This window comes from Coregonus clupeaformis, chromosome 5 (genome assembly GCF_020615455.1).
Source record: "Coregonus clupeaformis isolate EN_2021a chromosome 5, ASM2061545v1, whole genome shotgun sequence".
NCBI classification, from domain to species: domain Eukaryota; kingdom Metazoa; phylum Chordata; class Actinopteri; order Salmoniformes; family Salmonidae; genus Coregonus; species Coregonus clupeaformis.
This window is the reverse complement of record NC_059196.1, coordinates 32901997-32913084: the sequence shown is the minus strand read 5'-3', so window position 1 is coordinate 32913084 and position 11088 is coordinate 32901997. Positions and strand designations below refer to the sequence as shown.

The window sequence follows — 11088 nt, the reverse complement described above, 5'->3', positions numbered from 1 at the left end:
ACACCTAACCATAACCCCCATCTTCCTCTATACCCGTAACCCCTGTATCTATGAAACTGGTAGTAACCATAGAAACGTGTCCACCATCTCGCTCAGGTGTGGACTCCATGTCTAACTATGAGCAGGTGATCAGACAGGTGCATTACCATAACTGGCACCCTGCCCAGACCCCAGACAGGAAGTTCCGTCTCACCTGCTCCGAGCTCAACGGACGCTACACCAGCAACGAGTTCACCCTGGAGGTCAGTGGACTAGAGAGCGGAACGATAAAGATACAGGGATTCCAATGTTCCTGTGCTTTTAGAGATTATATTTGTTTAAACAATTCCTGACTTGAGGCCCTTTTCCTTCTATTTTCTTGCTTTACCCAGAAAAGCTCTGACAGTTCTGTGTCTAATTGTCCTTATTTGGAGATTACTCTTATATTTTCTGAGACATTTATCTTATTATACCTGTAACCAAGCTCCCTATTCTTGCCCTGCCCAGATCAGTGTACTCCACAAATCAGAGGCTGGGGAGCATGTAAATCACATGGTAGCCCCGCCCCAGTACATGCAAGTGGTTCATCATCCAGCCATGGTCCACAGCCTATACCCCACACGCAGTTCAGGTAAGACTATAGAATCATCAGTCTATACCCCACACACAGCTCACTATAGAATCATCAGTCTATACCCCACACACAGCTCACTATAGAATAATCAGTCTATACCCCACACACAGTTCATGTAAGACTATAGAATCATCAGTCTATACCCCACACACAGCTCACTATAGAATCATCAGTCTATACCCCACACACAGCTCACTATAGAATCATCAGTCTATACCCCACACACAGCTCACTATAGAATCATCAGTCTATACCCCACACACAGTTCATGTAAGACTATAGAATCATCAGTCTATACCCCACACACAGCTCACTATAGAATCATCAGTCTATACCCCACACACAGCTCACTATAGAATCATCAGTCTATACCCCACACGCAGTTCAGGTAAGACTATAGAATCATCAGTCTATACCCCCCACACAGCTCACTATAGAATCATCAGTCTATACCCCACACACAGCTCACTATAGAATCATCAGTCTATACCCCACACACAGTTCATGTAAGACTATAGAATCATCAGTCTATACCCCACACACAGCTCACTATAGAATCATCAGTCTATACCCCACACACAGCTCACTATAGAATCATCAGTCTATACCCCACACACAGCTCACTATAGAATCATCAGTCTATACCCCACACACAGCTCACTATAGAATCATCAGTCTATACTCCACACACAGCTGACTATAGAATCATCAGTCTATACCCCACACACAGCTCACTATAGAATCATCAGTCTATACCCCCCACACAGCTCACTATAGAATCATCAGTCTATACCCCACACACAGCTCACTATAGAATCATCAGTCTATACCCCACACACAGCTCACTATAGAATCATCAGTCTATACCCCACACACAGCTCACTATAGAATCATCAGTCTATACCCCACACACAGCTCAGGTAGGACTTACCATCAATCCTGATAATTATGTTCCAGACCAACACTAACACACCTAATTCAACTAATCATGAGCAGTTGATGAGTTGAAATGGTTGTGTTCATGGATCTTCAGGACTAGGATTGAATAACACAGTGAGTCGGCTCTATTGCTAGCACAGAGACAGTGATACATCTTAGTTAAAGACAGTGAGAGAGGCTGGTGAAAAGGGCCCTACAGATTTCAATCTAGCACATCGTCTCCCGATTTCTGCTCTCTGTTAATTATTCATTCAACCCTACTGGTCGGCTTAGTGTCCTGGGGAGCTCCGTGCCCTAACACTGCTTTTAAAGGTTGGGAGAGAGCAGGTTCATTGTTCTGTTAGGAGACTGTACAGACCCTCTAGCAACATTCTGTGGGTACCTTTTACATGAGAGAGATCAAAGGCTATGGATTGGTCTCTCTCTCGCTTTCTCTCTCTCTTACTTACTCACTCACAGAGTATGGGGCTATGAATCATCATCACAAGTTGGATGTTTATGTCTTAGATGAGGCAGGGTGTTGATGTTACTTTGAGAGTATAATACAGATCAGCACTCAACAGTTAAACATTACAGATCAAGGAGTCAGTCAGTCAGTCTGTCTGTCTGTGTGTGTGTGTGTGTGTGGTAATGGACCCATTATGTGTGTGTGCATACATCTGAGATGTTTTGGTTGTGTGCATAATCAAATATTTGGTATGCGTGTAGGTGCACCATGTTACTTAACATATATTAACATGACCTTTCCTCTCCCTGAAGGAGTCCCCAGTGCTGCCACAGTGGTGATAGTGATCTGTATCGCCGCCCTGGTGGTGGTGGTTGTGCTAGGCATCTACCATATTCACCTGACACACCAACAGGAGGGCAGGAGCTCAGACACAACCAAGGAGGGAGAGCTGGACTGGGACGACTCAGCGCTCAATATCACAGTCAACCCTATGGAGGTAAGGGGAAAGGGGCTGAAAACAAAACAGTGGGGGAGAGGCGAGGGAGGAATAAAGGAAGGAAGGTGAGTGTTGTAGGGACCAGATGTTGGAACAGCTTTAAGGGCAGTAAGTAGCAGGAGGCAGCAGGATCAGGGGCAAAATACTGTTCAGTTTATTAACAGTGAAAGGTGGTTCCAGGTGAATGACGAAATCCTATGAATAGTTATATAATCTACAAAGGTATTTACAGAATACAGGTTTGAATAGAAATCAAAACCCTAAGCCTCAATCAGGCCTACCCTGCCAAACCAACTCTAGCAGGTTGGGGTATACCAGGCTATGGACAGCCTCCCACACAGCTCACATACCAGAGCTAGAGCATAACTCAAGCTCATAGGTGAAACAGGTACCTTTATACGTATGGCCCCTCCTTATGGACCATACCATTAACCATGGAGCTCTTTACCCATTAAATCATGTAACGGGCATCTTCATTATACACACATTTACATATTCCATCTAAATAAACATCTTAAACATTCCTGGCTTATCCACAAAGAATACACATTTCATAACAATAGTTCTGCAACCCGCGTATGCTCCCATTATGCACGGACATGACAGACAAGACATGGAGCTCCGAGACGCGCCAACTTCAAACACAGGACACATTACAATATGGAAATAGACTAACTTATTTATCATGAGTGTAGCAAGTGTTCATGTGCACCTGAACATTGCATCCACTTGGTGGATTGCAAAAGGGTAGATTACTGCATTTAAATATGAAAATGAAATGCGCCACAATGCAACTTCACCAAACATTTGTTCGACACACAATTAGCCTTGCGGATTAGTGGATAAGAGTGTCTGCTAAATGACTTAAATGTAAATGTAAATAGCCATGATACTGGCAAAAGAGGAAAAGAACAACAGTATATACCTTTAGGATAAATGAATTACTAGATATATGGGGAAACATGAATGTGCTAAACAATTTAAGGGGAATTCAATAATTAGTGGCGAGAGCTACTGAATCAGCTTGGTCACAGTGAGAAAATAAAGAATGGACTGAAATAGAGAGCAACTGAAGATAGAGGACAGGGGAAGGAATGGTAGGGAAGAGGAGAGAAAGGGAGAAATGGGAGATAGTGAAACAGAGTAGGATACACAAGGGCCACAGTAATCAGCTCCAGAACCTGTAACACACCTCTCTGTGCCCCATGGAGAGCTTCCAGGAGCCCCAGGGAGCTGAGGAAGAGGCCAGCGAGGAGGATGAGGAGGAAGATGAAGAGGATGACAGCACCAGCACAGAGTCAGACGACAGCGAGGAGGAGGAGGAGGAGGTCCCAGGAGCTCCCAGGGTACAACAGGGCAGCAAGAGGGGCTAACTGGACTGGGACAACTCTACATTAACCTACTGAAAAAAATCATACATACACACTGAACATACACACTGACGCATACACACACACACACACACACACACACACTGATATACATAAACACAAGCTGAGGCATCAACATAAACACCACCATAAAATACATTGATCAAGTCATGAGAGACTACCTGAGATTTCTCTGAGTTGAGGTAACATATCTCCCTACTGGTGAAAAGGGAAATGGTGTTGAGAATAGAATGAGCACTAAAGTGATAACACACACAAGTCGCACACACACACACACACATACACACAACACCAGCCAGTACTCCATTTAAAAAGACTCCTTTCCTTTATGTCAAACGATCTGGTGTTAACTAAAGGCTACCCTGTGGTACTCCAATGCTGTAATACTATCCTGTGGTCCTGAGTACCCCAGACCTCAAGCCCTAGTCCACAAGCTGAAAGCTTACCTACTGTTTTTTACTGAGACTGTGAAAAAAAGACAACAAAATGTGAAAATACTGTATTCAATTGAAATTGCTTGTCAAACATCTGTTTTCCACCAACTTTTTCAGGGTCTAAAATCTTGTCTGAGAAACTGTGGTCCTATAGGTCGCCGTGATCCTTTGTAATGGTTTCCTTCCCATAAGCCCATAGTGGTACAGTGCACTGTATTAGAGTTACAGTGTGGTACAGTGGGATAGATCATGGAAAACTCAACCCAAAAACTATCTTTTGGTATTTGTTTCATTAGTCCATTGTTGATATAGTCCCAAAATGCATCATAAGGGGCAGATTTCTGTATTTTGAAAGTTACATATCTTGAGAACTTGATTGCTGACATGCAAAACATTTTGGGACTATATCAACAACCGACTAATGAAACAAATACCAAAATATCATTTTTGGGTGGAGTTTTCCTTTAAGATGGTACAGTCCAGTATCCTTACCTTGGTACGCTATTTTGCAAAAGTATGTGGACACCCCTTCAAATTACTGGATTCGGCTATTTTAGCCACACCTGTTGCTAACAGGTGTATAAAATCAAGCACACAGCCATGCAATCTCCATAGACAAACAGTGTCAGTAGAATGGCCCTACTTAAGAGCTCAGTGACTTTCAACGTGGCACCGTCATAGGATGCCACCTTTCCAATCAATCAATCAATTTTATTTTATATAGCCCTTCTTACATCAGCTATTATCTCGAAGTGCTGTACAGAAACCCATCCTAAAACCCCAAACAGCTAGTAATGCAGGTGTAGAAGCACGGTGGCTAGGAAAAACTCCCTAGAAAGGCAAAACCTAGGAAGAAACCTAGAGAGGAACCAGGCTATGAGGGGTGGCCAGTCCTCTTCTGGCTGTGCCGGGTGGAGATTATAACAGAACCATGCCAAGATGTTCAAAAATGTTCATAAGTGACAAGCATGGTCAAATAATAATCAGGAATAAATCTCAGTTGGCTTTTCATAGCCGATCATTAGAGTTTAAAACAGCAGGTCTGGGACAGGTAGGGGTTCCATAACCGCAGGCAGAACAGTTTAAACTGGAATAGCAGCAAGGCCAGGCGGACTGGGGACAGCAAGGAGTCACCACGGCCGGTAGTCCCGACGTATGGTCCTAGGGCTCAGGTCTCTCAGTTGGCTTTTCATAGCCGATCATTTAGAGTTGAAAACAGCAGGTCTGGGACAGGTAGGGGGTTTCGTAGCCGCAGGCAGAACAGTTGAAACTGGAATAGCAGCAAGGCCAGGCGGACTGGGGACAGCAAGGTGTCATCATGCCCGGTAGTCCTGACGTATGGTCCTAGGGCTCAGGTTCTCAGAGAGAAAGAGAGAACGAGAGAATTAGAGAGAGCATACTAAAATTCACACAGGACACTGGATAAGACAGGAGAAGTACTCCAGGTATAACCAACTAACCCCAGCCCCCGACACATAAACTACTGCAGCATAAATACTGGAGGCTGAGACAGGAGCGGTCCGGAGACACTGTGGCCCCATCCGAAGAAACCCCGGACAGGGCCAAACAGGAAGGATATAACCCCACCCACTCCGCCAAAGCACAGCCCCCGCACCACTAGAGGGATATCCCCAACCACCAACTTACAATCCTGAGACAAGGCCGAGTATAGCCCACAGAGGTCTCCACCACAGCACAAACCAAGGGGGGAGGGCGCCAACCCAGACAGGAAGATCACGTCAGTAACTCAACCCACTCAAGTGACGCACCCCCCCAGGGACGGCATGAAAGAGCACCAGCAGGCCAGTGACTCAGCCCCTGCAACAGGGTTAGAGGCAGAGAACCCCAGTGGAGAGGGGAACCGGCCCGGCAGAGACAGCAAGGGCTGTTCGTTGCTCCAGCCTTTCCGTTCACCTTCACACTCCTGGGCCAGACTACACTCAATCATATGACCTACTGAAGAGATAAGTCTTCAGTAAAGACTTAAAGGTTGAGACCGAGTCTGCGTCTCTCACATGGGTAGGCAGACTGTTCCATAAAAATGGAGATCTATAGGAGAAAGCCCTGCCTCCCGCTGTTTGCTTAGAAATTCTAGGGACAATTAGGAGGCCTGCGTCTTGTGACCGTAGCGTACGTATTGGTATGCACGGCAGGACCAACTCGGAAAGATAGGTAGGAGCAAGCCCATGTAACGCTTTATAGGTTAACAGTAAAACCTTGAAATCAGCCCTTGCCTTAACAGGAAGCCAGTGTAGGGAAGCTAGCACTGGAGTAATATGATCAAATTTCTTGGTTCTAGTCAGGATTCTAGCAGCCGTATTTAGCACTAACTGAAGTTTATTTAGTGCTTTATCCGGGTAGCCGGAAAATAGAGCATTGCAGTAGTCTAACCTAGAAGTAACAAATGCATGGATTAATTTTTCTGCATCATTTTTGGACAGAAAATTTCTGATTTTTGCAATGTTACGTAGATGGAAAAAAGCTGTCCTTGAAACAGTCTTGATATGTTCGTCAAAAGAGAGATCAGGGTCAAGAGTAACGCCTAGGTCCTTCACAGTTTTATTTGAGACGACTTTACAACCATCAAGATGAATTGTCAGATTTAACAGAAGATCTCTTTGTTTCTTGGGACCTAGAACAAGCATCTCTGTTTTGTCCGAGTTTAAAAGTAAAAAGTTTTCAGCCATCCACTTCCTTATGTCTGAAACACAGGCTTCTAGCGAGGGCAATTTTGGGGCTTCACCATGCTTCATTGAAATGTACAGCTGTGTGTCATCCGCATAGCAGTGAAAGTTAACATTATGTTTTCGAATAACATCCCCAAGAGGTAAAATATATAGTGAAAACAATAGTGGTCCTAAAACGGAACCTTGAGGAACACCGAAATGTACAGTTGATTTGTCGGAGGACAGACCATTCACAGAGACAAACTGATATCTTTCCGACAGGTAGGATCTAAACCAGGCCAGAACTTGTCCGTGTAGACCAATTTGGGTTTCCAGTCTCTCCAAAAGAATGTGGTGATCGATGGTGTCAAAGGCAGCACTAAGGTCTAGTAGCACGAGGACAGATGCAGAGCCTCGGTCTGACGCCATTAAAGGTCATTTACCACCTTCACAAGTGCAGTCTCAGTGCTATGATGGGGTCTAAAACCAGACTGAAGCATTTCGTATACATTGTTTGTCTTCAGAAAGGCAGTGAGTTGCTGCGCAACAGCTTTTTCTAAAATTTTTGAGAGGAATGGAAGATTCGATATAGGCCGATAGTTTTTTATATTTTCCGGGTCAAGGTTTGGCTTTTTCAAGAGAGGCTTTATCACTGCCACTTTTAGTGAGTTTGGTACACATCCGGTGGATAGAGAGCTGTTTATTATGTTCAACATAGGAGGGCCAAGCACAGGAAGCAGCTCCTTCAGCAGTTTAGTAGGAATAGGATCCAGTATGCAGCTTGAAGGTTTAGAGGCCATGATTATTTTCATCATTGTGTCAAGAGATATAGTACTAAAACACTTAAGTGTCTCTCCCGATCCCAGGCCCTCGCAGAGTCTGTGCAGATCCAGGACAGCTAAGCCCTGGAGGAATACGCAGATTCAAAGAGGAGTCCGTAATTTGCTTTCTAATGGTCATGATCTTTTCCTCAAAGAAGTTCATGAATTTATCACTGCTGAAGTGAAAACCATCCTCTCTTGGGGAATGCTGCTTTTTAGTTAGCTTTGCAACAGTATCAAAAAGAAATTTTGGATTGTTCTTATTTTCCTCGATTAATTTGGAAAAGTAGGATGATCGAGCAGCAGTGAGGGCTCTTCGGTACTGCACGGTACTGTCTTTCCAAGCTAGTCGGAAGACTTCCAGTTTGGTGTGGCGCCATTTCCGTTCCAATTTCCTGGAAGCTTGCTTCAAAGCTCGGGTATTTTCTGTATACCAGGGAGCTAGTTTCTTATGACAAATGTCTTTCGTTTTTAGGGGTGCAACTGCATCTAGGGTATTGTGCAAGGTTAAATTGAGTTCCTCAGTTAAGTGGTTAACTGATTTTTGTCCTCTGACGTCCTTGGGTAGGCAGAAGGAGTCTGGAAGGGCATCAATGAATTTTTGTGTTGTCTGAGAATTTATAGCACGACTTTTGATGCTCCTTGGTTGGGGTCTGAGCAGATTATTTGTTGCGATTGCAAACGTAATAAAATGGTGGTCCGATAGTCCAGGATTTTGTGGAAAAACATTAAGATCTACAACATTTATTCCATGGGACAAAACTAGGTCCAGAGTATGACTGTGGCAGTGAGTAGGTCCAGAGACATGTTGGACAAAACCCACTGAGTCGATAATGGCTCCGAAAGACTTTTGGAGTGGGTCTGTGGACTTCTCCATGTGAATATTAAAATCACCAAAAATTAGAATATGATCTGCTATGACTACAAGGTCTGATAGGAATTCAGGAAACTCAGAGAGGAACGCTGTATATGGCCCAGGAGGCCTGTAAACAGTAGCTATAAAAAGTGATTGAGTAGGCTGCATAGATTTCATGACTAGAAGCTCAAAAGATGAAAACGCCATTTTTTTTTTGTAAATTGAAATTTGCTATCGTAAATGTTAGCAACACCTCCGCCTTTGCGGGATGCACGGGGAATATGGTCACTAGTGTAACCAGGAGGGGAGGCCTCATTTAACACAGCAAATTCATCAGGCTTAAGCCATGTTTCAGTCAGGCCAATCACATCAAGATTATGATCAGTGATTAGTTCATTGACTATGACTGCCTTTGAAGTGAGGGATCTAACATTAAGTAACCCTATTTTGAGATGTGAGGTATCACGATCTCTTTCAATAATGGCAGGAATGGAGGAGGTCTTTATCCTAATAAGATTGCTAGGGTGAACACCACCATGTTTAGTTTTGCCCAACCTAGGTCGAGGCACAGACACAGTCTCAATGGGTATGGCTGAGCTGACTACACTGACTATGCTATTGGCAGACTCCACTAAGCTGGCAGGTTGGCTAACAGCCTGCTGCCTGGCCTGCACCCTATTTCACTGTGGGGCTAGAGGAGTTAGAGCCCTATCTATGTTGGTAGATAAGAGGAGAGCACCCCTCCGGCTAGGATGGAGTCCGTCACTCCTCAGCAGGTCAGGCTTGGTCCTGTTTGTGGGTGAGTCCCAGAAAGAGGGCCAATTATCCACAAATGTTATCTTTTGGGAGGGGCAGAAAACAGTTTTCAACCAGCGATTGAGTGCTGAGACTCTGCTGTAGAGCTCATCACTTCCCCTAACTGGGAAGGGGCCAGAGACAATTACTCGATGCCGACACATCTTTCTAGCTGATTTACACGCTGAAGCTATGTTGCACTTGGTGACCTCTGACTGTTTCATCCTAACATCGTTGGTGCCGACGTGGATAACAATATCTCTATACTCTCTACACTCGCCAGTTTTAGCTTTAGCCAGCACCATCTTTAGATTAGCCTTAACGTCGGTAGCCCTGCCCCCTGGTAAACAGTGTATGATCGCTGGGTGATTCGTTTTAAGTCTAATACTGCGGGTAATGGAGTCAGCCAATGACTAGGGTTTTCAATTTGTCAGAGCTAATGGTGGGAGCCTTCGGAGTCTCAGACCCCGTAACGGGAGGAGTAGAGACTAGAGAAGACTCAGACTCAGACTCCGACTCGCTACATAATGGGAAAACCGGTTGAAGGTTTCTGTCGGCTGAATGAGCGACACCGGGTTGAGCATTCCAACAGTATTTCCCTCCAGAAGCCATGAGAAAGTTGTCCGGCTGCGGGGACTGTGCGGGGGATTTATACTAACGTTACTGTCTGTACTTACTGGTGGCACAGACGCTGTTTCTTCCTTTCCTACACTGATATTACCCTTGCCTAACGATTGCGTCTGAAGCTGGGCTTGTAGCACAGCTATTCTCGCCGTAAGGCGAGAATTCTCCTGTATATTATGAGTACAGCGACTGCAATTAGAAGACATCATGTTAATGTTACTACTTAGCTTCGGCTGTTGAAGATGTTGATGAACCATGTCCAGATAAAGCGTCCGGAGTGAAAAAGTTGAATAAGGGAAAAAAGTTGCGATGGAAAAAAGGAAAATAACGTAAAGTTGGCAGCTAGAACGCACAGGAAAATGACTCTTCTGTCTCGGGATAAACGTCCGGGGTGAAAAAGTTTAACGAAAAAAGATGAGTGAGGACAAAACTAAAAAGTTGGTAAATTTGTTGAACACAGAGATTGATTAAACGTTTATTAAAAGTAAAACGTGAATAGTTTGGCAGGTAGCCAAGTAGCAACAAACAGCAGAGCAGCACGGAGACAATGCGGAAGCGAGACGGAAGTCACGTGACAAACTCAGAGATTCTGTACAACAACAATCACCTGACAACCAACAAGTTAGTTCGTCAAATTCTGCCCTGCTAGAGCTGCCCCGGTCAACTGAAAGTGTTGTTATTGTGAAGTGGAAATGTCTAGGAGCAACAATGGCTCAGCCACGAAGTGGAAGGCCACACAAGCTCACAGAATGGGACCACCGAGTGCTGAAGCGCGTAGCGCGTAAAAATCGCCTGTCCTCGGTTGCAAAACTCACTACCGAATTCAAAACTGCCTCTGGAAGCAACGTCAGCACAAGAACTGTTAGTCGGGAGCTTCATGTAATTGGTTTCCATGGCCGAGCAGCCACACACAAGCCTAAGATCACCATGTGCAATGCCAAGCGTCGGCTGGAGTGGTGTAAAGCTCACCGCCACTGGACTCTGAAGCAGTGGAAACGCATTCTC

At 44.7% G+C, this 11088-nt stretch overlaps 1 protein-coding gene across 1 annotated transcript in view; it reads left to right on the top strand.

Moving 5' to 3' along the window:
• LOC121566897 (calsyntenin-2-like) overlaps window positions 1–4626 on the top strand; it is a 366362-nt gene extending 361736 nt beyond the window's left edge. The window contains exons 14-17 of the mRNA XM_041876806.1: window positions 97–242; window positions 487–610; window positions 2312–2496; window positions 3708–4626. Coding sequence (XP_041732740.1) covers window positions 97–242; window positions 487–610; window positions 2312–2496; window positions 3708–3869 — 617 coding nt within the window. The 3' untranslated portion in view covers window positions 3870–4626. The remainder of the gene's footprint in view (window positions 1–96; window positions 243–486; window positions 611–2311; window positions 2497–3707) is intronic.
• Window positions 4627–11088: the final 6462 nt, after the last annotated feature.